This window comes from Eimeria mitis, genomic scaffold (assembly GCF_000499745.2).
Source record: "Eimeria mitis Houghton genomic scaffold, Emh_scaff170, whole genome shotgun sequence".
NCBI classification, from domain to species: Eukaryota; Apicomplexa; class Conoidasida; order Eucoccidiorida; family Eimeriidae; genus Eimeria; species Eimeria mitis.
In genome coordinates this window covers 13,832-14,168 of record NW_013570015.1, presented here as the reverse complement: position 1 = coordinate 14,168, position 337 = coordinate 13,832, and the positions used below count along the sequence as shown (strand labels likewise).

At 58.5% G+C, this 337-nt stretch overlaps 1 protein-coding gene across 1 annotated transcript in view; it reads left to right on the top strand.

Annotated features, from left to right (window-relative positions):
- EMH_0001740 (uncharacterized protein) overlaps window positions 1-337 on the top strand; it is a gene marked incomplete at both ends in the record, with an annotated part of 5,825 nt that overhangs the window by 593 nt on the left and 4,895 nt on the right. The window contains one exon of the mRNA XM_013495694.1: window positions 3-84. Within this exon, the coding sequence (XP_013351148.1) occupies window positions 3-84 (82 nt within the window). The remainder of the gene's footprint in view (window positions 1-2; window positions 85-337) is intronic.

Here is a 337-nt window from a genome sequence, read left to right as displayed (position 1 = left end):
CAAGAGCAGCAGCAGCAGCAACACCAGCAGCAGCAGCAGCAGCAGCAGCAGCAGCAGCAGGAAGAGTTGCTGCTGCATGCAGAGGTGATGGATGCTGCTGCTGCTTGTTATAGTAACCTCCTTATGGGGCCCCAGGGGCCCCGCCCCTTCACAGCTAGCGTAGACCTGCTGGCTGAGCAGCTGGCGCTGCTGCAGCTTAGACAAGATATATCTGCTGCTGCTGCTGCTGCTGCTGCTGCTGCTGCGGGTGGCAGCAGCAGCAGCAGCAGCAGCAGCAGCAGCTCTGAGGGCAAGGAAGCAGCTAAGGGAGAGATAGAAAAAGATAATGAGCAGATGT